Genomic DNA, 26,691 nt, shown 5'->3' on the forward strand with positions numbered 1-26,691 from the left:
AGGACAATGTGAACATAAGGGAGAAAAGGACAAGCTAGAGTTACAGGGTAAGTGGATGCATGATTTTGTCACAATTAATGATAAGCATTGGTAAATCTGGGTGGTGGGCACATGTTCTTTCTCATGTTTTACATTTTCAGAGTTAAAAAGAAGTCTTGGTGCCTTTATGAAAGACCTATCAATTGTTAATAGGAAGATTTATCATTGGATTTTTCTTAGGAAAGAGAAACGATAATTATGAAACTGGCAATCAGCACAACCAAAGGTATGAAATTTTGGGGTAAGTCACGTGTCCTCGGATGGCTCTGGCTAGAAGACACTTCTAGATGAAGAAGCCATAGAATACAGCAAACACAGACTAAAATGGCATTAGATGAAAATTCTGTATCAGATTGAAAGTAACATCTCACTGTTGTAACAGCAGAACTCCGTTGAAAATATGGGAAAAGGTCTTTCTATATCCTTTAAAAAAAATTAGCTTTGCAATGGTATCTTTTCCCAAGTTGTGAACACTCATTCATACCTGATTCCTAAGTTTTTGAATTTCTTCTTCTCGATCTTTAATCCTGCTTTGCAATGTGTTCTTTGTTCGATATAGATCTTCTTCTATGTAGTGGAACTCCTACAAAGTGAGACATGAATAAACAGAAGCGAAATCAGTGTTCCCCATTTCATCCCCAGCACCTACAACAGTTCCTGACACACATGAGGCACTCAGCCAACACGTGCCGCATCTATACTGAATGAACAAGTGAACAGACTTGGAAGGGTCTGATGAACAATACTCCAGCATGATGTGTCAAGTCTTTCCATGGTCAGAGGTCTTCATTTTTCTTGGGTAGATATGTAGCGATAGAACTGCTGGATCACATAAGTGTTATGTCTAACTTAAAGGGAAAAACTTGCCAAATTGTTTTCTGAACTGGTTTCATATCCCTGCACCGTTTTGCATTCCCACGGCAATATGAGAGAGGTCCAGTTCTTCCACATCCTTCCCAACATTTGGTATCGTCAGTCTCATTAAGTGTAGCTATTCCATGGGGACGTCCTGATATCTCCCTGTGGTTTCAATTTGCATTTTTCTAACAATTAATGGTGCTGAGCAGCTCTTCATGTGCTTATTTCTATCAGGCAGTATCGTGAACCTGTTTTGTTCTATCATAGATAAAAGAGGAAAAAAGAAATACCTCCGGGTTCACTAACAACTACACAAACCTGCTGCTGGTTTGTACAATGGATGAGTCGGTGTCAGTTGGAATTTAAGAGCAAAGCACATGCCAGGGAAGAAAGAATAATTAGTTAACTAAGAATCTTCAAAAGCATTATGCTTGGGGCGCCCAGTCGGTTAAGTGTCTGCCTTCGGCTCAGGTCATGATCCCAGGGTCTTAGGATGGAGCCCCGCATCGGGCTCCCTGCTCAGCAGGAAGCCCGCTTCTCCCTCTTCCACTCCCCCTGCTTGTGTTCCCTCTCTCGCTGTGTCTCTCTCTGTCAAATAAATAAATAAAATCTTAAAAAAAAAAAAAAAGCATTATGCTTAACTGTGCAGATTAAGTAAGTAAAGGGAGCTGTATGAAGAAGTAAACAGAAGACAGGATCAAACTGCTAGACTACTTTAGAACATTTAGTTCAACCTGCTCACTTCACAGATGAAAAAAACTGAGATAAGTGAGAACAGAGAAAATGAGGCAGTAATTAGGGTAGGAGAACCGCAATTTTCAAAAAGGTCCGCATGATTTCTTTTAAATCTCCAGGCTAGCACCAAATTTAAGGTTGAAATTATTTAAATTAATAAAGAGCACTACAGGACTATTTAATCCCAAGACTAAGCACTTGCACCTAGAACATCTGATGACTAAATAAATAGCCTAGAGCTACATTCAGCTGCACTCGCCTCTACTGGACTCATTTTAAAAACAGGCACTGGCAACGGATGTGGGAAGTCTATCTGCCATAATAAAATGAAAATTATCTCACTATCAAGAACATCAAATTTTTGCCTTTCAATATATAATAGCTCCTGGAATAAATTAAAATGCAATTTCTGGAAGGACAGCCAATTTTATAACTAAATTATCTAAGACAGCTTATGATGTATTCTGCAGGTGGCTACTCAATCGTTTTTCCTACCACTCAGGAAACAGATGTAAGTCGTACCTTCGTACTAAAAACAAACATTTCTGATAACAGATCAGTTTCAGAAATGATAAATCCTAATAAAAAAGATCTTAAGAATATAAATACACAAAGCTAAAAATGTCATTAAGTGATACACTGATCATTATAAAATAGTTTTCTGCAAAATGAAGAGAATACAGATTTTATTGTGAGGATAAAATAAGATCATGTATACTAAGTGCCTATAACAGTGTCATTATTCAATAAGTTACAGATGTTATTAACATAAGATGCAGCATCTTGTTCTGAGAATGTGGATGTAAGCATGGTTAACTGTTTTAATAAGAAAACTATTATGTAAGTATACTAAGGTAAACTAATTTGGTTTGGGGAGCAGACAACTGCTAACTGAACAAAGAAATGTAATTTTAAACATGATTTGTAAGAACAGTCTATAAATATTTCTCCTCAAACAGAAAGAGCAGTCTAATTACAGCACTAATGTTGTATTTAATATTTCTATTAAAAAATATTACTGTTGTCCCTAGAAAGTACAAATGTAATAAAATGTGAAAATCAACGGATGTTTTTAAGTTTTCCATACATACACACTGTGACAAAGAGATATAATAAAACACAGACAAGATAGTAGAAAGAACTCTGGGACAGGCATCCGGGTTCTATTCTATTCTCTAGTTAACTGTGTGAGGTTAGGCAAGTCTCATAGCCATCCTGTGGCTCTATTTTTAACCTGTGAAATAAACAGTGAGGGGGGTAGGTAGTAACAAGACAGGAGGGAACTAGAAGGTCCCATTTATCATCACCACTCCACACCCATTCTGTAAGAATTTCAGTAAGTTGCTTCACTGGAGAGTCTCCTCATAGGACTGCCAGCAAAGCATCTTCCTTGGTAATCATCCAACTAAAATTTTTACCCACAAGGTGCCTGGGTGGCTCAGTTGGTTAAGCGTCTGGTCATGGTCCCAGAGTCCTGAGATTGAGCCCCACATCGGGCTCCCTGCTCAGTGGGGAGTCTGCTTCTCCCTCTCCCTCTGCCCCTCTCCCCGCTCATGCTCTCTCACTCGTGTGCATGATCGCTCTTTCTCTCAAGTAAATAAAATATTTAAAAATAAATAAATAAATAAAATCTTTACCTGCTTCTGTCGCTCCAATTCTGCCTCCAGTTCCTGTTTAGATGCTTTCTGCCCAGCTATTTGGTCTTGCAGATCTTGTAACTGTTCTCTTGCTGATTCTGCTTCACTAACCTGCTGTGCCTCCATATCCTAAAACGATGAGCCTTATATGTGAAAGCAATCATTAACTGTTCATTTCAGCATTAATCAAGTAATCACTGTGCGCCATGAACTGGGCTCAGGAGGCACTAGAGGGAAAAAGACGAGTGAGACATGGTCTCAGCCTGAAAGGAGCACATAAACAGATGCTTCACTGTATGATACGGCAAATGGTGAGAGACACGGACAGGACACCGTAGCCGCCACGGCGCATGAACCATATGGTTGAAGGAGTATGAGTCAACAGCGGCTCATTGGGAGATTATAGCTCTATCCAAAAGCTAACAATTTCCAAAGGAACAGAAACATAACATCAAAAAGATGGCCCCTGGAATTGCAGGTTATAGTTAGTTTTTGTGTGTGTGTGTCAAGTAGGAATATAACTTCTCTCTCATATCACCTGAGGTTAGCCTATTATTTCATTTTTAAAGCTTTATTACCATTACCTGCTTTTATATCTTTATTTCTTACTGCTTCACTTAGTGTCATTACTCTCATTTCTTCAAAAAACCACCTTCTAGATTTCCTGTGGAATCTACTAGTAGCAAAGAACATGACTCTAGATTTCTATATTTACCCCCTGTATGGGTTAACCATGTGTCCATCCATACAGTACTACAAGAGATTAAAACAGCATCTTAATTTGCTTTTTATCTTTTGGTACACTGTTTTATATTCATCTACACTAACTCTGGCATTTCATATACGGTTTGAAAGAACTAAAAATTAATGATACTCCAGATAATAATACCAGTGTGATAGTCTATATAGTCACAACTTTGTGGATTTAGAGGAAAGCAGCAATAAGTAGAATGATTTTCCCCTATCCTTGAGTTTTTGGGGTTAGCAGTAGGTAAACTAATCTCTGTCATCAATTTGACTTAATTAGACAAATTCTTGAGAGGCAGACAGTATGAGCAGTGGTTAAGAACACATGTTCTGGAAAAAAAACAAACAAAAACAAAACACATGTTCTGGAAATCAGACAGACTAAGGTTCTAATCCTGACTGCTACTTCACTATAGTTATAGGAAACTACTTTCCTTCTCTGTGACTGAATTTCTTCAAACTGTAAAATGAGAACATACCATCTCCCTTAGAGGATTAACAGTAGGGAATAAATGGAAGACTGTATGCTGAGAGGTTAGTGCAATGCCTGGCAAGTTAAGTGCTTAGCTATTATAGTCATTAACAATTCTCCCATTTTGCTAGATACACTATAATCCTTACTGTAGATTTTATAAGCTTCTTGAGAAATGGTCAATGTCATCAATGATGCTGGGGTAAGGAAATTAAATAAAACAAGTCATATTTTTTATAATCTCACCCCAAATACACAGATGAATAAGACAAGGTATGAACAGGATTAGCATGTATTCAGTTTCTAAGTTCACAGGACTGAATTCTTTGGCATTCAAAATTAATTATAGGAAAAAAAAATCCAACCATACAGATTATAAGGATGACAGCCTTGAGGACCAGCTCTTCTACTTTACCAGTAAGAAAGAAATCCAGAAGTAACATTAGCTACTATTTGTTGAGGGCCTAATGCATGTTAGGAACAATGCTTGGCCCTTCGATGCATATCCCTTATCCTCAAGAAAACCTGTGTTTATCTCCACTTTACAGATGAGAAAACTAAGGCTCAGTGAGATGAAGTATCTCGTGCAGGTAACACATCTACTAAGTGCCAAAGACGGACTTCTCTCCATATCTGATATTCAAGCCCATACTCCAGACAAGAAACCCTACCTTACAACTTCCATACTTTCCTTTATAGGTCATGCACATCTTACAAACCAATAATTTGCTGAGTTAACACGTTTTTTTTTTTCTTTTAAAGAAGGGTTGTCAGCCTGCATTTTACCTTCTCTCGTTCTCAGAGACTCCTCCTATGATATTTACGTCAAAGACTCCATGTTTAATCTAAACAAAAGGTCCAACTTACTTTTGGATTAAAAACTGCAATTACACATAAACTATAAATCATAAGATTATTTGTGAAACTATAATTAAGGGACTGTCCCTGTGTCCATTCCAGTATCAGAAAACATCCCAGTTTTATAGACAAGCCCAAATCTCATTTGTGTTTTAACCACTGGATTGTTATAAGATCCATAAATGTGAAGATTCTGTCTGGTTCCTTGCTGTAACTCCAAGCCTACAAGAGGCCTGGCACATGGCAGGCACAGGGTAAGAATTTAACTAGTGCATCTAGTTAGCTACATGCCTGTTATTGCCAGGACTTCACAGTCCGTCGACAGACAGGAAACCAATCGCCTTAGACGCACTGCTGCATGGTGACCACTAACACCCTGCCCCCAAAATACAGACTCCACCGCCGCTCGCCTGCCAATCGCCGGGGTCAGTGGCTGGTCGTGCAGCACAGCCATACCGAATCTTACCTGTAATTCGGATCTCAGCTGATGTATCTGGCCCAGGAGCTTCTGTATTTCCTCCTTTTGCATCTCCTTTTCGTGCCGAAGTTCTTCCAGCTCCATGCTGTTAGCAGTACTGCTATCGAGGCCTTCAAAACCAGATCCTTCCTTTAAGCTGTTAATCAATTTTTCTTTGGACTATTATAAAAAAAGAAATATCTTTAAGCAAAACAGAGATTAGCTTGTACACTGAATAGCATCAATCTTACACCAACTAAGCCACTACGGAAATGGTCCAATTATGTTCTCCATCAAAGAAAGTCCACATTGGGATAAGAACGCAGCAGGGCCTTGCTGTAAACCAGCCTTGGATTTTAGTATCCAAGACTATGTTACTGTTGAAAACTTGTTATTAACAAGATTTCCCTCGTATTTTCTTCTCATCCTTTCTCATGCTTTTTATCTCCATCATATGCTACTCAGCAAATATTTACAGAGCACCTACAATGGGTTTGGCATTATGCTCCGAGTCCCATGCAATGAAGAGGTCTCTCATTTGAGATAGTACCCTCCGCCTTACAAACTGGAGGGAAGTTACAAGAGGGCAATAAACAAGTTGAGAGAGGCATCTGCTAAGATTACTTGCAGAGTTCCAAAGAGAAGCCACTTACTGGGGAAGAGAAGGCTTTACCTGAAAGCAGCAGTTATGCTGATCCTGAAAAATGGCTCGGATTTTAACAGGTGTGGAGAAAACAGGACAAAGCATAAAAATGCAAAAGCATTAGGGCGTGTAAGAAAGTACTGTTGAGATGCGCTCGGACAGTATGTTAGGACCAGTCTGTGGGGGGGGGCTTCAGATGCCAGGCTAAAATGTTTGGACTTTTATCCTGGTGGGCGAAAACAAACAACTAAAAAAGTAGACAGGGAAGTGATATGAGCACAGATGCATTTAAGGAGGGTTAATGTGGCAGTGGTATAAAGCAGATGTTCACCAACTATGGCTGATGGGCCAGATCTGGCCTGTGGCCTATTTGTGTAGAGCCCACAAGCTAAGCATGATTTTTACATGTTTAGATGATAAAAAAAATAAAGACAAAGAGTATGCGATGGAGACCACATAGAACCTGCAAAGCCTACCATATGTACTATTTGGCCCTTTACAGAAAAAGTTTGTGACCCCCAATGGAAAGGATGAGTTGGGAGAAGAGATTCGATGTGGGAAGACCAGTTTAAGAAGTGCTATATAATTCTAGGCCAGCAGTAAGGACTATCAGCTCTTTCACCTTCAATATGAATATCTGAGAGGCACTCTCCTCCATCAAAAATAGTTTTTCTTCTCATGTGGTAGGATTATGGGTGACTTCGTTAAACTTCTCTGCATGTTTCATATTTTCTGTAACACACATAATTCTCTCTCTCTGCTCCCACATGGCTAATGCCCAGACCCATGGGCTGAGCTTCAGGCCTCTACTTCTGATTGCCTTCCTAAAACTTTTTTTTTTTTTTTTTAAAGATTTTATTTATTTATTTGACAGAGAGAGACATAGTGAGAGCAGGAACACAAGCAGGGGGAGTGGGAGAGGGCGAAGCAGGCTTCCCGCGGAGCAGGGAGCCCGATGCGGGGACCCTGGGACCATGACCTGAGCCGAAGGCAGACGCTTAACGACTGAGCCACCCAGGCGCCCCTGCCTTCCTAAAACTTTCACCTTGGTGTCACTCGGTGCAGTCAAATTCTGCAAACTCTTTGTCACTTGTCCTAGTGTCCATCAGTGCTAGCCGGATGTCTTTCCTGTGTCTCTGCTGCACTACCCAGGGCGTATCGCTTACATCTGAACCCAGAAAACCGGAGTCCTCCTAAGGTCTGCCTGCAGTTCCCCTTCCTCCAGTTGAAACCCCAAGTGTCACACATCCCACCTCCTACACGTCTCTTAGCTGTCCCATCTGTCACCCTCACTGCCACAAATTAGACCAGGTCCTCATTACTTCACACCATTAATTCCGATACTCTCTTTACCCTCTCACCATCCTATCCTCACCCATCAACGTCCGCAGCAATTTACTGAGCACCGCCTAAGGGCCTGACCCAGTGCCAACTCTCCTCTTCACCGCAAGTCCTCACGCTGCTCAGTCTCTCACCTCTCATCCTTACCACTACCTAGGAGATAGAAATCAAAACTCCTCTGCACAGGATGCGAGGCCCTCCATGGTCTGGCTTTTGCCTGTCATTGAGTTTTCTCTCCCCGCTTTTAGTCCCTAACCCTTCATGCTCCAGCGGCAGGGAACCAGCTGCCATCCACTAAAGATGCTGTGCTCCCGCAGACCCCCTTTGCTCTGGCACAGCTGTTCTATCTGAAATCTCTTCCCTACCACAAGCCCTCCTACTCATCCTTCAAGTTCCTCTTTATACAGCATCTCCAGTCATTCCTGACATTCCCTGGCAGATTTTAAGGGCTTACTGCATCAATAACTTCATCACGTCGATTACCTCAGTGTCTTTCTGCTAACTGAACGCTCTTTTCAGAAAGAAAACACCCCCCCAGCATCTATCATAATGCCTCATTAGAATAGTTAGGTGCTCAATAATAAATTAGAGTGACACAGCAAAAGTAATCAGAACAGTTTGGAGGAGATGGGTATGCTGTCTCATGAAAGTAGAATCAAAATAGTGCTCACACGCAACAGGAGGCAGGAGATAAAGGAAAAAGGTGGAGTCAAAACGTCATCGTGGTTCAAGCTCTACTGCCTGGGAAGGAGGTATAATATTTACCAAAATTAGAGAATGAAGGAGAAGCTGGTGTGAGCGATGGGGAATCCCACACAGAGAAGCCTGGCAGGCACTCAGAAACCGGGGTCAGGAAGTTAGGCTGGGAGACACGCTGGAGTCACATCGAGGTGACAGACAGAAGCAGAGTGAGTATATGATAACGCCAGGTAAGGAGTGAGAGAGGTCTTGGGACTGAATTTGAGAGAACTCTTTGTCTCCGGAGACTCTGGAGCAGTGAAAGAAGACGCAGAGAGAGGGCAGCTCGAGTAGCACCGGAGGCAGGAGTTTAAGAGGGTAGAAGGGCTAATGGTGTCCGATGCTCTATCCACATCAAAGTGGATGGATATTAAGAAAAGGAAGAAAATACATATTCAGGTCATTAAAGATGTCTGGGAAGACAATTTCAGAAATGTATCAGGGACAGAAATGATACGAAGGAGTTAGAGTTAACAGCTCTAAAATAAGGATGGCATATTTACAAGAATTCTATTAAGTCTGATATTGAAAGAAAGAACAGGGAAATGGATCCAAGTGGTCAAAAAAGACAAAGGATTGTTTTTTCCCTAAGCAGGAGTTCCAAGATCTAGTTTTTGATCTTCCACCCAGCAACCATATGCTCTTGAGTAGGCTGAGCCACAAAAAGGAGGCAGAGTGGAAGAAACAGAGAGAGGACAGACTCAGACTCAGGAGGAAGAGCTTACATACAGCGAAGAGGAACCCTCCTAGGGAAAGATGAAAGGATACCTTTCCCTCAGGAGGCAAAGGACAGAGAAGCCCAAGACTACATGAGATGACACGGGGGAAGCTGGCTGAGGCCGAGACCGGCTGTTCTGAAAAACTCAACGGGGGACCAGCCAGGAAGAATAAAGTGGCTGCTTAACGACAAACGTCGATGGTGCCGTGCTTAAGGTGACAGCTGAAGACCTGAGCTAGGCTGTGGCAGAATGAATTTTAAATAAAAAGAAAGAAAAACGGCAGGAACAAGGGACATTTCGGACTTTTGTAATATCTCTAAGTGCAGGAAGGCACCTGAAGCAAGCCAACCCAGCCAAACACGAACAAATCCTCTCGCAGATCTATATGGAGTCGAAAAGTGTCTCCCACCTGGCAAATCTTAACATCCAAAAGACATTTCATGCTTACTTGGAGTATTCTAGTAGCTTTTTGCTTGTAGTCAATTAATTCCTGCTTAGAGGACTCCAAGTTGGACTTGTACACTTTAATTTGCTGCTGTAGCTCATCAACTCTCTTCTTCTCCTCCGCATATTTTCTTTCCGCCAGAGTGACTGCTTCTGCCAAATTCTGACGTTCCTCTTCCATTTTATTAAGGCGTGCAGCAAACTCACTCTGTGACAAATTTTTATATCATCTTTACATCATTTCCTCTGAAATATATTTTACAACCATCCAATCAGATGTCTTATGGGATTGTTTTTTTTTTTTTAGCTCAGCCCAACAACATAACAGGGAGGTTAAAAACCAAAACAAAACAAACCAAACACTTCATTTGTTAGGAACTGAAGAATAGGGAATCTAAGGCTGTTGGCTCCCAAATATGGCAATGCATCAGAATCAATTAAGAGTTTATTTTTTATTTTTTTTTAAGGATTTTATTTATTTTGAGAGGAAGAGAGCACAGAGGGAGAGTGAGAGGGAGCAGCAGACTCCTTGCTGAGCAGAGAGCCTGATGCAGGGCTCAGTCCGAGGACCCTGAGATCATGACCTGAGCCGAAGGCAGACGCTTAACCGACTGAGCCACCCAGGTGCCCCAATTAAGGAGTTTTAAACAAATACAGCCACCCAAAGCTGTCCCCAGGCTTACTGAATTGGAATTTCCAAGACTATGCTTGGAAATGGAAATCTGTTTAAGAAATTTCCAAGGTGAATCTGGTCAGCCTGATACTAGCTGATTAATGAATAAAACAGAAAGTCTATCAGAAAGCAAATAAAGGGGCACCTGGGTGGCTCAGTCGGTTAAGTGTCTGACTCTCGGTTTCAGCTCAGGTCACAATCTCAGGGTCAGGAGCTCAAGCCGCATGTCAGGCTCTGTGCTCAGCACGGAGTCTGCTTAAGTCTCTCTCAAATAAATAAAATAAATCTTAAAAAAAAAAAAGGCAAACCACAGAGATAAGTAAACAGCTACATCTTTTTTAATAGCATGACTAACATTTTCCCTTTATTTCAAATTTTCTAATGAACTATTCAATATAATTTTTTAGCTTAAGAAACTTCCAAAGCACACTCTAGAAAAACACATGCCTATCACTTACTAGCCTAACTAGTTCTGAGAATTATTTATATTTTGCTTTATTCTCAAAAGTTCCCATCACCAGAACACTCAGAAGGTGAGGCAAAAGTCCAAAAGCAAAAGTTCACACACCAATAACTAAAGCCACAAACCTTTGACCCAATATTAACTCCTGCTTTGAATAAAAAGAGCAAGAGGACTATGCTAATGTCTACCAAGCATGTGAAATGTGCCTAATGCAACTAGAATTGAATTTTTCTGTTTACTAACTTTAGCTAATTTTTCTGTTAATTAGCTTTAATTAAACATAAAAATACTTAATTCAGGGGTGCCTGGGTGGCTCAGTCATTAAGCGTCTGCCTTCGGTTCAGGTCATGATCCCAGGGTCCTGGGATCGAGCCCCACATCGGGCTCCCTGCTCAGTGGGAAGCCTGCTTCTCCCTCTCCCACTCCCCCTGCTTCTGTTCCCTCTCTCGCTGTGTCTCTGTCAAATAAATAAATAAAATCTTTCAAAAAAACCCACTTAATTCAATTAATAGATTCATTGGGATATAATTCACATACTATAGAATTCACCCTTTTACAGTGTACAATTCAGTGGTTTTCAGTGTATTCACAGAGTTAGCTGTACAACCATTACCACTACCTAATATCAGGTACATTTTCAGCCCAAAGGGAGATCCTCTACCCACTTCTCCCTTCCTCCTAGCCCCTGGCAATGATTAATCTACTTTCTCTATAGATCTAACTATTCTGGACATTTCATGTAAGTGACATCATATAATATGTGGCCTTTAGTGTCTGCCTTCTTTCACTTAGCATAATGTCTTACAGGTTCATCCATGTTGTAGCACGAATCAGTACTTCATTCCTTTTTATGGCTGAATGCTATCTCCTTGTAGGCATATACCACACTTTGTTTATCCATTCAGCAACTGATGGATATTTGTATTAGTTCCAGTTTGGGGCTATTGTGAATAATGCTGCTATGAACATTTGTGTACAATTTTCTGTGTGGACAAATATTTTCAATTCCCTTGGGTATACACCTAGGACAGAGCTGCTAGGCCATATGGTAACTCTATACCTAACTTTTTGAGGAACTGTCAGTAGAAAACTTCTGAGTATGTTTAGAACAACTGGGCATGTGAATTATTTTTTTACCTCTAAATTTTATGAAATCTAAATATAGATCAAGTATTACATAAGCAAATTTATGACTGAATTAAGTATAAAATATATTTTAAAGTATCAGTTTGCAAAAAAGAATGTAAAATATCTCATTAATGATTTTTATTATTAACTATATGTTGAAATGATAGTACTTTGATTTTGTTGTTGTTTTTAGGAGCCCAATGCGGAGCTTGAACTCATAACCCTAAGATCAAGACGTAAGCTGAGATCGAGTCAGATGCTTAAGTGACTGAGCCACTCAGGTGCCCCAAAATGACAGTACTTTGGATATACTGTGTTAAATAAAATACATTCATAAGATTTTCAAAAAGTCCACATTAACTGATAGTTACTTTCAGGGCTCAACTATTTTCACCTGTTGAAAAGATAGTCTGAACCAGTGGTTTTCAACCTCACTGGCTAATAGATACATGTAAATCTTATAAAACTCAAACACCACTGCTTATGCCCTACCTCACACCATGGGATCCGACTCCCTGGGAGTAGAGACCTGGCATCAGAAAATATTAAAAGCTACACAAGTGATTCTAATGTATAGACAGGGCTGAGAATCACTGAACTAGATGCAAAAAAATTCATTTAAGTGTAAAACTCTACATTTTACGTACAATTTCCTCTGGAAATAAATCAATCAGATTGAACTAGAATCAGAAAAAGCTTAAATAAAAAAATAAACAAGATGCCCCACATCAATTTTTTCCCTCATTTGGCAGTGTTTTATTCGAAAGTTTCTCAGCACCATCTAATTTTAAGAAAGAGGACCCAAATCAGCTTTTCATCAAATAATGGTAACGTTGGTTGAAAAACAAAATTAAATAAAGAAATATCTATCTCTACTGAATATTCTATTTTAATTGTATTCCTTTTTTTAAGGGGTGCTGAGGGGCTGCTCCCCTTTTATAAGTATAACACCCCTCCTCTCTAGGACCATTGTCCAACCTGTGCATCGTCCCTTCAAATACCATCTCAGAAGAAAAGCCCCCACATTTCTGGTCAATGCCTTGTTGATCATAGAGGATGTTGACATTTATTTTAATTGTATCCCAATACATAAGATTAAGTAAATTCAGCAAGAATCAAGCTAAATTTTCAAATACTTGGTTTCTGTGACAGAAACAGATTTTTCTGAAATGCACTGCAGAATTTTCTTAAAGAGTAAATGTTATCAAACAGCATAAAGGCATTCTTCCTTTCTAACCTGCATTTGTTTACAGCTCTCCTGCTCTCTCTTCCGGGCGGTGTCCGCCTCATGCAGTCTCTCCTGAAGAGTTTGCAAAGCTTGGTTCTGCAGGCTGCTACCTTCGCTGTGATCCTGCATTATTCTAAAAGAAAAGACATCACTTGAAGACTTATTTCCACAGTGTACAAGGTGGAATAATTTTTAAAGCATCGGCTTGACAGCACAAAATAGATGATTTGACTGGGGTGCTTAGGTGGTGCGGTCAGTTAGGCATCTGACTCCTGGTTTCAGCTCAGGTCGTGATCTCGGGGTCCTGATATCAAGCCCCCTGTTGGGCTCCACGTTCAGCACAGTCTGCTTGAGATTCTCTCTCTCCCTGTGCCCCTTCCCCCACCCCTCTCTCTCTAAAATTAAAAAAAAAAAAAAAAGATGGTTTGACTAAAATATCCTTAAAGAAATCTTTTTGCCTTTTAATGGAATGTAACCTATATTTTTAGGCATCCAAATATAAGCACACACATCATTATATGTCAAAAAATTAAGGACACTATATTCTTCAAATATTTTTAAATTCAGAATTTGCTAACAATGCATCTCAAGGTTCAAATAATAAATCAACTTTTAATCGCACACATTTACAACAGTACCGAAAGATAAATTTGCCCCCTCTAAATTTCAAAAGCTAAGTTTTCATAAGGTAGTATACACCACCACAGTATTTATCATTACTTGCATGGGAAAGAATCTTTCTAGTTCCCTTTCTCATGATCACTAGGATGAGCTACCGTGATTTCTCAGTCTGCAAGGCTTCCAGGGCTTCGGTGCGTGTGGTCAGGAGCTGGTCGGCCTCCTGCAGCCTCACTTTCAGCACAGCCAGCTGCGAGTCCTTGGCATCCACCGCTGCAGTCAGGTCATCTACTTGGGCTCGCAGCTCTCGGGTTATTCGATCACTCTTTGAATGGTCGACATTCCACTTTTCAACTCTTGCTCTTGCTTTGGTTAATTCTTAAAAAAAAAAAAAAGAGATTTCTCTCTTCAAGCAGACACACTTTTCTCAGAGCACACAGAGACTCTCCTCTGTATCCCTGTAGTAATTTCTGCCAAAATTAAGAGCTTACAAATATCTTCAAATCATTTGCTTCAAATGGGATACCCATATCTCACGGCCAACATTCACATCTACATCACAGTTAATAGGTTGGAAAGGGCACGATGCCAGCTGCTCCCTACAAAAAAAACTTTTTGAGACCTATCATAAAGCATTTGGGAGCCCACCCCAGTATACAGCAGAGTTCAGAACACTAGAGAAGTCAGTGGATTTGTTGAGCTCTGCTAGAGACAGGAAGAATGCAAATACAAATCAAGGGTAGATGGTGTACACCCTGGTATAAGACCAAAACAAACAAAATCAAAACCTATAGGTTTCTCTTGATTACTGTAGCAAAAAGATTTTATTTTTTAAACCTAGGACATTGGTGCAGAAAGAGCAATGCAGTGCAGATTTCCACACCCTCACATATCTATAACAGCAGTTTGCAGGCCAAAAAAAAAAAAATTTTTTTTTTTTTTTTTTTAAATTGAAGCAAACTCTACAGGGTCTCAGGAAAAGCTCTATTTCTAGGTCTTTATTAGTCTGGTAAAGCAAAGCTTTTTCTGAAGTCAGTCCAACAAGCCCTAAACTTTCTTCCTCTTTCACTCTTCTGGGCCTCCATCCATATCTTGGCAAAACTTTTCCCACTGTCCCCGCCCTCCTTTCTAATCACTGCCAGGAACCAAGGCAGAGACTTCTCTTCTCCCTTTTGTTTTCCCTCAGCCCACACGTACATTAAGACTAACATATTCCTCCATCACCTCATCCATGAGATTATTTACTTTTAAATTACCCATTTCTGAGGAATCTAAGAGTTTTCTACTCTAGGGACACTTCACTGCATATTTCGAGAGTGTATTATTCAAACTGAATTCCGTGGTCACTTTACATCTCCTGGAGCAGTACAATACTGTGACCTTGTCTACTGGTATCCACTCCTTTGTTTAATCCCACCTTTGGTTCTTGAACAGTTCCCCCTGAAGGTTCAGAAGAGAGCAAATGAACCAGATGACTACTAAGGTTCTTAAATTTCTTAAATTACTAAGTTCTTAAATTTCATGACTCCTAGGGAATGACCAAACAAAGGCAATGTTCTGTTTCAGACTGGTAGGAGGATGACTGGTTCTATTTCTAAATCTGGGCCCTGTATTTCTATGAAAACACGATTTTGTAAGTCTTGTGTTTTGTTAAGTTCCGATGTCCTCAAGTTTTCAGTTTATTTTTGAAATGTTAAATTCCTAATCCTCCACAACTTAAATAAGACTCTACCTTCTTGAGTTTCCTTGGATCTTTGAAGTAATGAGGCCATTTCTTGATTTAAAGACTGAACTTCATTCCTCAACAGTTGATTCTCCAATCGAAGATTAGACAGTTCATGTGATTTGCCATCGTGAGTAGGTGTTGGGTTGTGGTCAGCACAGGCAGCACTTGATGATACATTTTCCTTTGAAGAATCCTCTTGAACTTCATGGCCAGAATCTGAATTATTAGACGTTACTATAAAAAAAGGAAAACATTTTTGTTACACTGGAACACTCACTACATACACATTAGCTGCTTACTTTGGTAGAATGCCTTTTGGCTCAAGTTGACTGCTATAGCTAAAATATCATAAAAAAGTAAACTTAAATTCTCAAGAAATTTCCTTCTGATAAAATTTCATTCTCCTACATGGGAGGCTATAGATCTCTAAGGATCTCAAAATTTGGATATACTGAATGGATGGTGGTAAAGGATAGACACAAGAATACAGTTTTGGAAAGAAGAAAATCAAGAGATAATCTAAGCAGTTGGGATTAGGTAAAAAGGGTTTCAGTCCCCCTTTGTCTCCAAAGCATTTTCTTAAAAAAAGATGAAAGTCTCAACAGTGAAAATACTAGAAAGGCACAAAAGAACAGCTGTGGGTTTCAAGGCAAAAGAGTAATAATAGGTCAGAGCCATTTGTTACATACCAAACTGGAATCTAAAATGCCTTATACAAAGAGAGAGAGACTCATAAATTCAGATTCATCTTGTTTTTGGACTAAATGTGATCCAAATGCATTTTTTAGAAGATTTTATTTATTTATTTGGCAGAGAGAGAGAGAGCACAAGCAGGGTGGAGTGGCAGGCAGAGGGAAAGGAAGAAGCAGGCTCCGCTGAGCAGAAAGCCCAACGTGGGGCTTGATCCCAGGATCATGACCTGAGCTGAAGGCAGACGCTTCACCAACTGAGCCACCCAGGTGTCCGCCCAAATGCATTTTTTACTTACTCTAAAAAAAATTAGGTATGTGCTAAAAAGTGAACTGTATCTAAATGATAAAATGCACTAAGTAACTGTATGGGCAAAAGAGTTGACACTTCACAAAGGAAGATAAACAAATGATCAATAATCTTATGAAAAGGTTCTCAACATCTTCAGTGATCAAGGAAATGCAAATTAAAACCACAATGAGAACCAATACACACCTGCTAGAATGGCTAAAATTAAAAGGACAACACCAAATGCAGACAAAGACGTGGAGCAACCAGAACTCTCATAGATTATTGGTGGGAGTACAAAATGGTATAACCACTGTGGGAAAAGGTTTCCGCAGTCTCTTATGAAATTAAATATGCACCTACCATTTTGCCTAGTGATTCCCTTCCCAGGTTTTCATTTCCAAGAGAAACGAAAACATTTCCCCACAAACAGACAAGTACAAAAATGTTCATAGCAGCTTTATTCACAATAACCCAAAACTGGAAACAATCCACTGTCCATAAAAGAGAATGGATAAATTGTGGTGTATCTCCAGTAGAATACTACAAAATAAAAAAGAACTATTGATATACCCAATAACATGGATGAATCTCACTAACATGGTGAGTAAAAGAAGTCAGATAAGAGAGTGTACATACTACATGATTCCATTTATATGAAACTTTAGGACAAAAACTAAGGTGAAAAAAATCAGAGCAGTGGTAATTGGGGAAATGGGATGGAAAGATTAACTGGAAAGGGATGTGAGGGAAAGAAGTGTTATCATAAAAGTGTGGGTTACACAGGTATAGCCATTTATCTGTATAGCTAAGGTTTGTGCATTTCAACATACAGAAAAAATTATGAGAAATGGAAATTTGAATAATGACTAGGCACTAGATGATACTAAGGAATTATTACATTTTTAGGGTGATGATGGTATGAGTGTTTCTAAAGCTTGCATTTTGGGGCACCCGGGTGGCTCAGGTGGTTAAGCAACTGACTTCGGGTCAGGTCATGACCTCAGGGTCCTGGGATCAAGCTTGGGCTCTCAGCTTAGCGGGGGAGTCTGCCAGTCCCTCTCCCTCTGCCCCTCCCCCTGCTTGTACTCTCCCTGTCTCTCTCTCAAATAAATAAAATCTTTAAAAAAAAATAAAGCTTGCATTTTTTTAGGGTAATAAAATGAAATATTTCTAGAAGAAATGATATGAGATCTGTGATTTGCTGCAAAATAATTCTGTGGAGGGTAGAGGTAAAGGAGGGATGGAAAATGGGAGGTATAAATAAAACAAGAATGGCCATAAGTGTTGATTAATACAGCCAGACAGGTAATATTGGAGGGAGTCATCAAAATCTACTTTGATATGTTTGAAATTTCCAAAACAAAAATTTTTCAAAAGAAATAAAGTATATATCCAATAAAGTAGTATTTAGAAGGACATCTATAGTCTTTAATATTTACATTAAAAATGAAAGTAAGAAAATTAATGAGTTTTCTATCCACCTTAAAGGCTATAAAAACAGCAGAATAAACCCCAAAGCGGAAATTAACAATAAAGACCAGAAATTAACAAAATAGAAAAGAAACTTGCTAGAGAGAATTAAAATGGTATTCAGAGGGACATATCATTAACATTATGCCAATGAATTTTTAAATGTATACTACGTTGAAACCTACCAAATTGTATACTTAAGTATGTATAATTTATTATGTCAGTTATACTTCATTAACACTATTTGAAAAAAAGGCATTTAGCACAGTGCCAGATATTGATATTTTTCTGGTAGTATCTGTGATCAAGCTTTAGTTTCTGCAGGGTTAATATGAATGATTAGGGTCCAAATGGGCTTGTTTCAGCTGTGACACTTTCATTACTTCCTGAAATTAAGTGAAATAAATATAATCCCCCAAAGTGTACATAGAATAGACAAATTCTTAGGAAAAAATGTAACTCACCAAAAAGAGAGGAAATGGAAAGTCAATGCAATCAATAGTTAAAATCTTCCATTAAGAATACCCCAAGGACCCAGGGTGGCTGTCTGCCTTCAGCTTGGGTCATCATCCCTGGGTCCCGGAATCTAGCCCCACGTTGGGCTCCCTCTCAGTGGGGACTCTGCTTGTCCCTCTCCCTCTGCCTCTCCCTGCCAGCTTGTGCTCTCTCTCACTCGCGCTCTCTCAAATAAATAAATAAATAAAATCTTAAAAAATAAATAAATAAATAACCCAGACCCTGATGGTTTTACCAGTGAGTTCCAGCAAACAATCAGGGAATAAATAATCTTACATCAAATAATTAAGACAACAGAAAAGGAGGGAGCACTTTGCAAATCATTTTATAAGGCTAACATAACTGTAATACCAAAACCTAACAATATTACAGATCAATCTTGCTTATGAAACAAATGCAAAAATCCTAACCAGAACATCAGCAAACTGAAAGTTAAGTTTGGTTTTAGGTTATAAAAAGTCAATTGATTTGTATACCATATTAATACTAAAGAACAAAAATCATATAAAAAAATACGGTATTTCATACATAACAGGAAAAAAACGCTGCTAAAATTCAACAGAAAAACTGAAACTAGATATATATAGAAATATTCACCTGATAAAAAGTACCTGTGAAAAACCTAACAAACACTGTTTGGTGAAACAGTTGAAGCCTTCTATTTAAGACAAAGATACAAAATTGGTTTTCCGTCCAAGCCAATGCAGTGAGGCAAAGAAAAGATTTTTTTAAAAAGATAAAAGGGTTAAGAAACCAAATTGTCATTATCCACAGATACTGTACTGTTGAAAATCTAAATGAATGTACAGAAAAATATCAAGATTAAGAGCTATGTAGGTTGCTGTGTGTCAAAAGAAAGCAAAAATTTATGGGGCACCCGGGTGGCTCAGTTGGTTAAGTGGCTGCCTTCGGCTCAGGTCATGATCCCAGGGTCCTGGGATCAAGCCCCTCATCGGGCTCCCTGCTCAGCAGAGAGCCTGCTTCTCCCTTTCCCTCTGCCTGCCGCTCTCCCTACTTCTGCTCTCTCTCTCTGTCAAATAAATAAATAAAAAATCTTAAAAAAAAAAAAGAAAGCAAAAATTTAAAAAAGATACCATTGGGGCGCCTGGTGGCTCAGATGGTTAAGCGTCTGCCTTCAGCTCAGGTCATGATCCCAGGGTCCTGGGATTGAGTCCTGCAGCAGGCTCCCTGCTCCTTGGGAGCCTGCTTCTCCCTCTGTTTCTCTCTCTCTCTCTCTCTCTGTCTGTCATGAATAAATAAATAAAATCTTAAAAAAAAATAAAAAATAAAAAATAAAAAAATAAAATAAAAAAGATACCATCTATAAGTTTCAAAAAAATATAATCTGATAAAAAGTATGCAAGACCTTCATGGAGAAAATAATAAAATCTTAATGAAAGACATTTAAAAACTGAATTGAGATTATACCATGTTAGAATGGGTAAAACCTCAGTATTGTAAAGACGCTGATTCTCACTCAACTAACTGTCCATATAGAAGCAATGGACTCCCAATAAAAAGACCAACAGAATTTTTGTGAAACTTGGCAAGCAAATTCTAAAATGAATATGGATGTACAAAAAAAAAAAAATTCCAAGAATAGCCAAAACATTCTTGAAGGACCAGGTAGGAGAAATTGCTCTAGGAGATATCAAAACACTATAAAACTACATTAATTAAGATAGTGTGGCATTGGCACAAAAACCACCCAATGAAACAGAATTAAGTGCCCAGAAACAGAGCGATGTATAGATGGATGCTTGATAATATGCCAGGGGTGATATTGCAGATTGATAGGGAAAAGGAAATATTTTCTTTTTCTTCTTTTTTTTAAAGATTTTAATTATTTATTTGACAGAGAGAGACACAGCGAGAGAAGGAACACAAGCAAGGGGAGCGAGAGAGGGAGAAGCAGGCTTTCCGTCTAGCATGGAGCCCAATGCGGGGCTGGATCCCAGGATTCTGGGATCATGACCCGAGTCGAAGGTAGATGCTTAACTACTAAGCCACCCAGGTGCCCGGAAAAGGAAATATTTTCAATGAATGATGCTAGATGCTGAGATAACAGATTTCCAACCCTCTTCTTTTTCACTTGGAAAACTTCTACTCATTCTTTAAGACCCAGCTCAAATTACAGACCCTCTGTGAATCCTTACCTGAAGATAAGAGAGTACACATACTACATGATTCCATTTAAATGAAGTTTTAGGACAAAAACTAGGTGAAAAAAATCAGAACAGTGGTAGTTGGGGAAATGGGGTGGAAAGATTTTCCCACATGGGAAAAAATGGAACGAGATGCCTACCTCACACCATTCATTAAAAAAACCAAAAATTTAAATAACCATATAGATATGACAGGTAAAACTATAAAACCCTTAGAGGATAATATAGGAAAATATCCTAATGATCTTAGGATAGGGAAAATTTTTCTAAGACACAAGGAAACATACCATCAAGAAAAGATCGATAAATTCATCTACATTAAGAACTCTATTGAGACACCGTAGAGAGAGGTGGGGGGAAAAACCAAGGTAAAACTGGAGGAGGTGTAGAAAGAGTTACCATCCGGAATACATAAAGAATATCTATAAATCAGTAAGGAAAAAGACAAATGATCCATTGGAAAAAATTAATCAAAAGACTGAACAGGCACTTCCCAGAAGATGAAACCTGAATAGTTAAATATTTGAAAAGATGCTCAACCTCATTAGTAATGAGAAAAGTAAAATATAACAAACTTTTCCACACCTGATTAACAAAACATAAAAAGTTTTTGAAAATATCCAACCTTGGTGAGAATGCAGAGCAAAAGGAATATTAACCACAGTTGGTCAAGTATAAATTGGTACAACCTCTTCAGAAAACTAGTGTACTTGAACACCGTCACACCCTACAACTCAGCAATTCCATTTAAAGACATTTCTAGGCATCCTCGGGCACTGGTTCTCAACCTAGGGTGATTTTGCTCCCCAAGGGACATTTGGCAATAAAGAAAAACATTTTTAGTTGTCACAATTGGGGATGTCACTGGCATCCAATGGGTTAAGAGGCCAGGGATGCTGCGGAACATCCTACAAAGGACAGGACAGCCTCCTACAACAAAGATTTATTCCACCCAAAATGTCAATAGTCCCAAGACTGAGAAACCTTGCCCTAGAGAAACAAAACTTAATCATTATAACTCCCATGTATTAACTGGTTCTAACTCATTTCCCTGTCAACCAGGTTTCCTTTGATCCATCCTTTACAATTAAATCTAAGTAGTTTTCCCTAAAAGTAGAAAATACTGTCAACTTTCTTTGAAAGACCTCTATTAGCATCACATTACTGGGTCACTGACACTTACATAGGCCTAGCAATCACTTGGAGAACAACAAAAAATAACATGCCATGGCTCCTTCCCCAGAAAAACCTGATTCAAGAAGTCTGGGGAGGCACTCAATGATTCATTTTTTATTAATCACACAAGTACTTTCAATGCAGGTTGTTCAGGGACCACTCTTTAAGAAAGAATGATGTTTACAAATAATAGGTTTAAATATGTAAACAGAGGCATACAAAGGCAGCTCCCAACTTTCTTTGCTAGTTTCATTTTCTTCACTGCTGTCCATCTCATATGCACTGTTCCCAGGACACTCTACCAAACTTTTAAAGAATCTCTGCATTGAATGCTGTCTCCAAACCCTTTTCTTTTTCACCCGGAAAATTTCTACTCTTTTTTTAAGACCCAGCTCAAATTACAGACCCCCTATGAATCCTTACCTGAATACCTTAGACAATTACTTTCTCCTTAGTGCCTCCACAATACTCTAAACATATCTCAATCGCTATACTTACTATACTATATACTAATATACTATATGTAAATTATCTGTTTACATGTCTGTCTCACCCACCAGACCCTGTTGAGAGAAACTGAGGAGTATGTGTACATAGTCAACAGCTACTGCATGATCTGGTCTTAAATACCCCAAACACTTGTCTCTTTACCACTTTATCTCGAAGATACAAGACATATTTTTATTCACCAACAGCCAAGACTGTGGGAGAAGCTGTAACATTTAAGAAAACAACAAGCTTCCATTAATCATCAACTTTATAAAGAATCTCTGCAAGAACCTATCATGTACATTGTTACTTTAAAATGGTTAGTAAGGGGACGCCTGGGTGGCTCAGTCGGTTAAGCGGCTGCCTTCGGCCCAGGTCATGATCCCAGGGTCCTGGGATCGAGTCCCACATCGGGCTCCTTGCTCAGCAGGGAACCTGTTTCTCCCTCTCTCTCCCTCTGCTTGTGCTCTGTCAAATAAATAAAATCTTAAAAAAAAAAAAAAAAAAGATAAAATGGTTAGTAAGGGGACGCCTGGGTGGCTCAACTGGTTAAGCATCTGCCTTCAGCCCAGGTCATGATCCTAGGGTCCTGGGATCGAGTCCTGCGTCGGGCTCCTTGCTCAGCAGGGAGCATCTAGCATCTGCCTGCTGTTCCCCCCTGCTCATGCTCTCTCTCTCTCTCTCTGACAAATAAATAAATAAAAGCTTTAAAATGGTTAGTAGGTACTTGAATTAGCCACATTACCATGTTAACCTCATTTTTGCGGGTGAGAAGATATACACGTAGAGGTAATTTCACGGCAAATTAAACAATTGAATACCAGAATTCTAAACTGTTACTTTACCACCAGGTCAACGCCTTCAACCCTTCAACTTGGATTCAAGTTCGGTCTCTCAGCTTTACTTTTGAGGGATGCAAGGGGGAAAGAAAAACACACACAAAAAAATTCTCACAATCCAGAATATATGTAAAGTACAGCCTCCTATTTTATAATCCCAGAAAGAAATGAAATGAGATAGTCCCAAATCCCAAACTAAACTGTTTTCTTTCCGATTTCAAAACTGTCCTTTTTTATTTTAAAATATCTCAGAAAACCATTCTGGACAGAACTTCTTAGATGCGAGGCTGGGTAAAGTTACCCAACAGATAGCATTTAAAGGTCCCTATTATAACTGTATACTGACAGCATGCCACATCGTCTCCCTGGTTTATATCACACGTTTCAGAGACTGCCTTTACACCAGTGGGGAAAGGTAACAAAACAGAGGATGGGAAACACTACCAAAACGTTTAGACTAGGATAACACATCCAATTTGCTTAACTCTAAAAGAAGCAGAGGGCCGATTAACTACCATCGCTTTGGCTCCCAGAAGGATTTTCCTCAATGGTTTTGACGGCGGTTATGCTGGTGTTCACAGAACTGACACCTGCTGTCCGAGAACTCTGAAGGACAGGTGTCTTGCTCCTTTCTTTTTTGATTTCCACCCTCCCAGTGGGTTCCTTCTGTGAACTGTTAAGAAAGTCAAACAGCAGCTCATCATCCGGTTCTGACTTTTTTCTTCGAACAAACTGGGATGAAGGCCTAGGAACAGATGCGTTTTCAACAGGATGGGAAGCCTCCGCTGATGTCCTAGATCCTACTTTTACATTTGCAGTGCCAGCTAAGATAGTGGCTTTCTGATTTCCTATGTTATCAGCTGCTGAGGAAATATATGTAGCTTTGGATCCAGTCTGATAAGTCAAATCCGTATTTTGCTGAAGTTCAGGATAGTCAGCATTTTTGTTATATGTGATGTTGCTGCTGTTCTCTTTTCTACTGAGAGCTGTTGCAGCTCCTTGATCAACTCGATTTAAAAGATCTTCTGCCTTTCCAGCAAGATCAGCAAACCAAGACATGATGGTAGCAGAATAATCCTATTGGTGAACCTGTAAAAAGGACATAAAGGGATCAGTATGGCCGAACAGCAGAGCATAGCAGTTAAGACCAGTGAGGTCCTGGACTGAAAGTCTAACCCTGCCTCTTACTAACTGTAACCTTGAGCAAACTACTTCACTGAAAGTGAGAAGCTTTATCTAGAAAATGAGAAAAATAAATGTATTTACATTATAGGACAGTTTAAAGATGAAATAATATATATAAAAAACTCTTTGCAAAATGCCTGACACACAGTAGACACTCATTTTAGTAGTAGCTATTAGCATAATAATTACACCTATCACTACTGTTATAACTCCTATTTCAACAAAAGGCAAATGTTACCATAGCAAAAACATTCAAATAGCAAATCATCAATATGGCAAAATTGCAGTACAGCCAAATAAAAACAATTCCCTGGAGTTTGCTTCAAGGTGCTAAAACTTGAAACTTCTGATACTAAATCCATCTTCATGTTAAAATGCAGCACAATTATGGATAATTTAGGTGTGCACATAATCTATGTAAAGTACACCTACAATAATTTAAATACTCAGTACCCACTATGTGCACATTGGCTAAGTTCAGAATTTTTTTTTTTTTTTAAAGATTTTATTTATTTATTTGAGAGAGAGAAAGAGCGCAAGAGGGGGTAGGGTTAGAGGGAGAAGCAGACTCCCTGCCGAGTAGGGAGCCCGATGTGGGACTCGATCCCGGGACTCCGGGATCATGACCTGAGCCGAAGGCAGTTGCTTAACCAAGTGAGCCACCCAGGCGCCCTAAGTTCAGAATTTAAAAAAAAATGACTGCATAGCCATTCATCTGATAAATAGACCTAAGTACTTATGGTGTGCCAGAATGAATAAGAATGATGAAGTAATTAGTCCTTATAGATACAGAAGTGTACGATATCATCAGCCCCAAATCACAGCTCTCTTTCTTTCCATCTAGATTAGGTTTGATCATTCTCTGTTCATATGCTATGCTTTTCCCTCACAACCCTTCATGTTTTATATGGTTTTCTTCTGTCTCATTACCTTTATCACACATAATTTTCACAACCACATTATGTGGTTCGTAGTAATACCTTATTTTCCACAAATGGGGAAAAGATTTAGAAAGATCCCCAAGTTTAGATGGCAGCTGAGCAACTCAAATCTAAGTCGGCCAAACCCACTTTTTTTTTTAACCCCTGCCTTTCCCATCTAGCCTCTCAGGATCTGAATAACCTCATAAAGAAATTCATCCTCTAAACCTGCTCCTTACAAAATGGGACTATTACATGCCTGTGTATTTCACAGTTTATGTGTCATCAAATGAAAATGGAGGTGCAATGATCTGTAACATATAAAACTCCCTACAGATGTAAAGTATTATTAAAACAAAACTCCGTGCCTTAATATCGATTACCCAATTTAAATACAAACATGGAGCCTTGGCACTGGCTCCAGTGACAAACTCCAGCGGACTTCAGAGGTACAGTGCCCTCAAGTAATTTCTCAAGCACTGCTCCCAGGAAATGGCCCACACGGCGGTGAAGAGAGGGTGACAGTGCGTGGCATGGGGAGGGGTCCCCGACAGCAGTGGCAGGACCTGCTTCGAAGGCCAAGTGTCAACACAGAGGAAGAGAGGCTGGGGTCAGCCGGTGGGCCCCAGGTAGCCGAGTTACAGACCCCCACTTCGCTCCCCACCCCCCTCGCAGAGCCTCTGGAGCGGGAGGAGCGGCCAAACCAGGCTGGGGAGGGAGAAAGGAGGAGAGCAGAGGGCACTAAACAACACCTGCTGAGGGCCCGGGGGGGCTCCCCTCCCCCTCTCTCAGCTCCCCCAAAGGGGAGGGGCCAGAGTCTCCGCGGAGGGGAGGCCAGCCCCTCGCCTAAGGCCGTTAACACACCACACGGACCCGTCCGGCCCACAGGGCTCACGCTACCGCCTCACCTGAGGACTCTAGAGCGGCTGCACCGCCGTCTTGTCGCCCTCCTGGGCCGCCCCCCACCTCAGCAGCCCGCGGCGATAGGGCCCGGCAGAGTAAACGTGGCCCCCGCCCCGCCGCGGCCCCGCTACTCTTCCGGGAGACGTGGAAGGGCGGCGAGGACCCCAAAACAGAGTGGCTTTCGAGTTGCCTGAGCGGCCCGGACCAACAGCAGCCACCTGGAGGCGACTCAGGCGGCGGCGCCGGCGGCTGCGGGGGCCTCGCTCCTGGCCACGCCCTTCTTCCGCCTGGTGCGTGTTGACGTAGCTCTCTTCCCGTGGAGGCGGCCTGCACAACACTGTAGGCCACGTCCACCAGGGGGCGGGACCCCGCTGCCGCCAGCTAGGGTGACAGAGGCGGTGCCCCGCCCCCAAGGAATTGGAGGTCAGTGTTGGGCGGGGCGTGAGACCCAAGTGGACCCGACAGCCTTCACCTCTCCCTCTTCCTCCTTCGCCTGCCAGTTTTACGGATGAGAATGCTGAGG

General features: G+C 40.2%; 1 protein-coding gene across 3 annotated transcripts in view; it reads right to left on the reverse strand.

Moving 5' to 3' along the window:
• GOLGA5 (golgin A5) overlaps window positions 1–26,401 on the reverse strand; it is a 41,176-nt gene extending 14,775 nt beyond the window's left edge. The window contains exons 1-9 of one of the 3 annotated variants that reach the window (XM_034993205.1): window positions 26,174–26,401; window positions 23,676–24,249; window positions 15,531–15,758; window positions 13,957–14,176; window positions 13,190–13,313; window positions 9,693–9,896; window positions 5,813–5,983; window positions 3,270–3,398; window positions 524–622 (exon numbers count right to left, since the gene is read on the reverse strand). In XM_034993205.1, coding sequence (XP_034849096.1) covers window positions 524–622; window positions 3,270–3,398; window positions 5,813–5,983; window positions 9,693–9,896; window positions 13,190–13,313; window positions 13,957–14,176; window positions 15,531–15,758; window positions 23,676–24,219 — 1,719 coding nt within the window. In that variant the 5' untranslated portion in view covers window positions 24,220–24,249; window positions 26,174–26,401. The remainder of the gene's footprint in view (window positions 1–523; window positions 623–3,269; window positions 3,399–5,812; window positions 5,984–9,692; window positions 9,897–13,189; window positions 13,314–13,956; window positions 14,177–15,530; window positions 15,759–23,675; window positions 24,250–26,173) is intronic. The other 2 variants (XM_034993206.1, XM_034993207.1) reach the window with 2 other exon arrangements.
• Between the last annotated feature and the right edge of the window lie 290 nt (window positions 26,402–26,691).

Source organism: Mirounga leonina, unplaced genomic scaffold (assembly GCF_011800145.1).
Source record: "Mirounga leonina isolate KUSES-001 unplaced genomic scaffold, KU_Mleo_1.0 Mir_82, whole genome shotgun sequence".
In the NCBI taxonomy this organism is placed as follows: Eukaryota; Metazoa; Chordata; class Mammalia; order Carnivora; family Phocidae; genus Mirounga; species Mirounga leonina.